Here is a 2,462-nt window from a genome sequence, read left to right as displayed (position 1 = left end):
AACCTGCATGGAGGCTAGGGCAGTGGCTCACACCTGTAGGCCCAGCACTTTGGGAGGCCAAGGTGAGAGGACAGTTTGAGGCCAGGAGTTCAAGATAAGCCTGGGCAATAAAGCGACACCTCATCTCTACAAAAAATCAGCCAAGCATGTTGGTTGTGCGCCTGTAGTCCCCACTACTGGAGAGGCTAAAACAGGAGGATTGCTTGAGTCTGGGAGTTCCAGGCAGCAGCGAGCTAGGATCAGGCCACTGCACTCCAGCCTGGGTGATATAGTAAGATCCTGTCTCTTAAAAATAAAAAAGAAAGAAAATAACCTGCATGGTTCACTGTAGTTTCCTGAATGAAACCCACGCACCTTAATACACCTTTTTTTTTTTTCTTTTGAGACGCAGTCTTGCTCTGTCCCCCACGCTGAAGTGCAGTGGCACAATCTTAGCTCACTGCAACCTCAGTCTCCCGATTCAAGTGATTCTCATGCCTCGGCCTCCCGAGTAGCTGGGACTACAGGCACCTGCCAGTATGCCTGGTTAATTTTTAGTACAGACAAGGTTTCATCATGTTGGTCAGGCTACTCGGGAGGCTGAGGCAGGAGAATCACTTGAACCCAGGAGGCAGAGGCTGCAGTGAGCCGAGATCATGCCACTGTGCTCCAGCTTGAGATTCTGTCTCAAAAAAAAAAGAAAGAAAGAAAAGCCTTTCTCATAACGCCCACCTTTGTTGTTATTATCCTCCTCTTCCATGTTCACAATGTACCCCACTTGCGCTCATGCTGTACCTAGTCCTCATCACAGCACTGATAAGTATGCTCTCTGCTGTACTACTGGAACCCGTCTATCTTACCTGAACTCCTTCAGGAACATCTTTTTCAGTCCCTAACAAACACCCGAAGCTAATTCCTTCCTTGGGGCCTTTGTACCCACTATCCTATCTGCCTGAATACGCCCCCTTCCCCCAGCACCACTAGATAATTGCAAAGACTCACCCCCTCACTTCGTTTAGGTCTCTACTGAAGTAAATTACCCTTCATCTAGACAAGTAACCCATCACTCTCTTTCCCTTTACTTGGTTTTTATTTATTACTTATACCTGGCACACACAGTTGTCTTCAATCAACATTCCACGTATATAAAGGCACGGTGTTGTTTACCGGTTATCCTTACAGCCTGGAATAATATCTAGCATACGTTAAGTCTAGATAAGCATTTGCTGATAAATACTTATTAAATGAATAACAAAATGAATTAAGCTAAGGCTCATCTGAATTCATTATGGCTGAGAAAAAAGGGGCAGGAGAGCATTTCCTGCCTGAGCACAAAGAAATTTGGGGCTTCCTGGGAAGAGATTGGCTTGGTACCTGTCCCCCGCCCTCAGGGAAAAGCAGTGTGTCTTCCAGCACCACGTGGAAACCGCTCAGCACTTTCTTGCCGTTGCTCCCTTCAGTCTGCAGCTCCGCGGGACGGCAGGAGACCACGGTGGTGGTGAACTGAAGGGAAAGGAATGAGAGAATAAGCCCCGACCCCAGCCCCAGCCCCAGCCCTCTCCACACCGGGACTGAATCCCTCCACGTGGCACCCTCTTCCCCAAACCGCCTTGCCGGCCGGGCAGTCTCAAGTGCCTCGCCCGTGACGCCGTACCTCTCGAGCATAGCTGTCACGCTGACACCGGAACGCCATACCTCCAGGCGCAGAGAGAGGTGCACGCGCAGGGATGCCTGGGAGCGAACGGAGAGCGACGTGGGACAAACGTCATTAAGGGAGCGTGTCTGCGCAGAAGCAGGAGGGTAAAGAATGGAATGCGGTTTGGATAAATTTACTGAAAACGCGAATTGCATATTTGCTGGGTTGCTTAACGACTGTTCTTTACAAAGGACAAGACCAGGAGGAAAAAACAAACAAACAAAAACAAAAACAAACAAACAAAATAAACGCGGCCCGGACAAGGCACGTGGTTTAGTGAGCCACTTTGGGCCCCAGGGATGTAAGTATTCCCAGCTGCATAGAGGCAGGTACGGGACTGGCATGGTTACTGAGCAGCGCTGCCCAGTAGAAATAGAAAGCAAGGGGCTGGAGGAGGTGGCTCACGCCTGTAATCCCTGCATTTTGGGAGGTCGAGGCGAGTGGATCACCTCAGGCCTGGAGTTCGAGACTAGACTGGCCAACATAGCGAAACCCTGCCTCCCGGCCGGGCGTGGTGACTCACGCCTGTAATCCCAGCACTTTGGGAGGCCGAGGCTGCCACCTGAGGTTGGGAGTTCGAGACCGGCCTGACCAACATGGAGAAACCCTGTCTCTACTAAAAATACAAAATTAGCCGGGTGTGGTGGTGCATGCCTGTAATCCCAGCTACTTGGGAAGCCAAGACAGGAGACTCACTTGAACCCAGGAGGCAGAGGTGACGTTGAGCCGAGATCACGCCATTGCACTCCAGCCTGGACAACAAGAGCAAAACTCTATCTCAAAAAAA

General features: G+C 50.5%; 1 protein-coding gene across 1 annotated transcript in view; it reads right to left on the bottom strand.

The window, feature by feature from the left end:
• AARSD1 (alanyl-tRNA synthetase domain containing 1) overlaps positions 1-1,724 on the bottom strand; it is a 22,087-nt gene extending 20,363 nt beyond the window's left edge. Inside the window, exons 1-2 of the mRNA XM_011998756.1 lie at positions 1,634-1,724; positions 1,354-1,482 (exon numbers count right to left, since the gene is read on the bottom strand). Coding sequence (XP_011854146.1) covers positions 1,354-1,482; positions 1,634-1,672 — 168 coding nt within the window. The 5' untranslated portion in view covers positions 1,673-1,724. The remainder of the gene's footprint in view (positions 1-1,353; positions 1,483-1,633) is intronic.
• Positions 1,725-2,462: the final 738 nt, after the last annotated feature.

Source organism: Mandrillus leucophaeus, unplaced genomic scaffold (assembly GCF_000951045.1).
Source record: "Mandrillus leucophaeus isolate KB7577 unplaced genomic scaffold, Mleu.le_1.0 Scaffold58, whole genome shotgun sequence".
NCBI lineage: Eukaryota > Metazoa > Chordata > Mammalia > Primates > Cercopithecidae > Mandrillus > Mandrillus leucophaeus.
The sequence above is the reverse complement of the archived record's forward strand: the minus strand, read 5'-3'. Positions and strand labels throughout refer to the sequence as shown.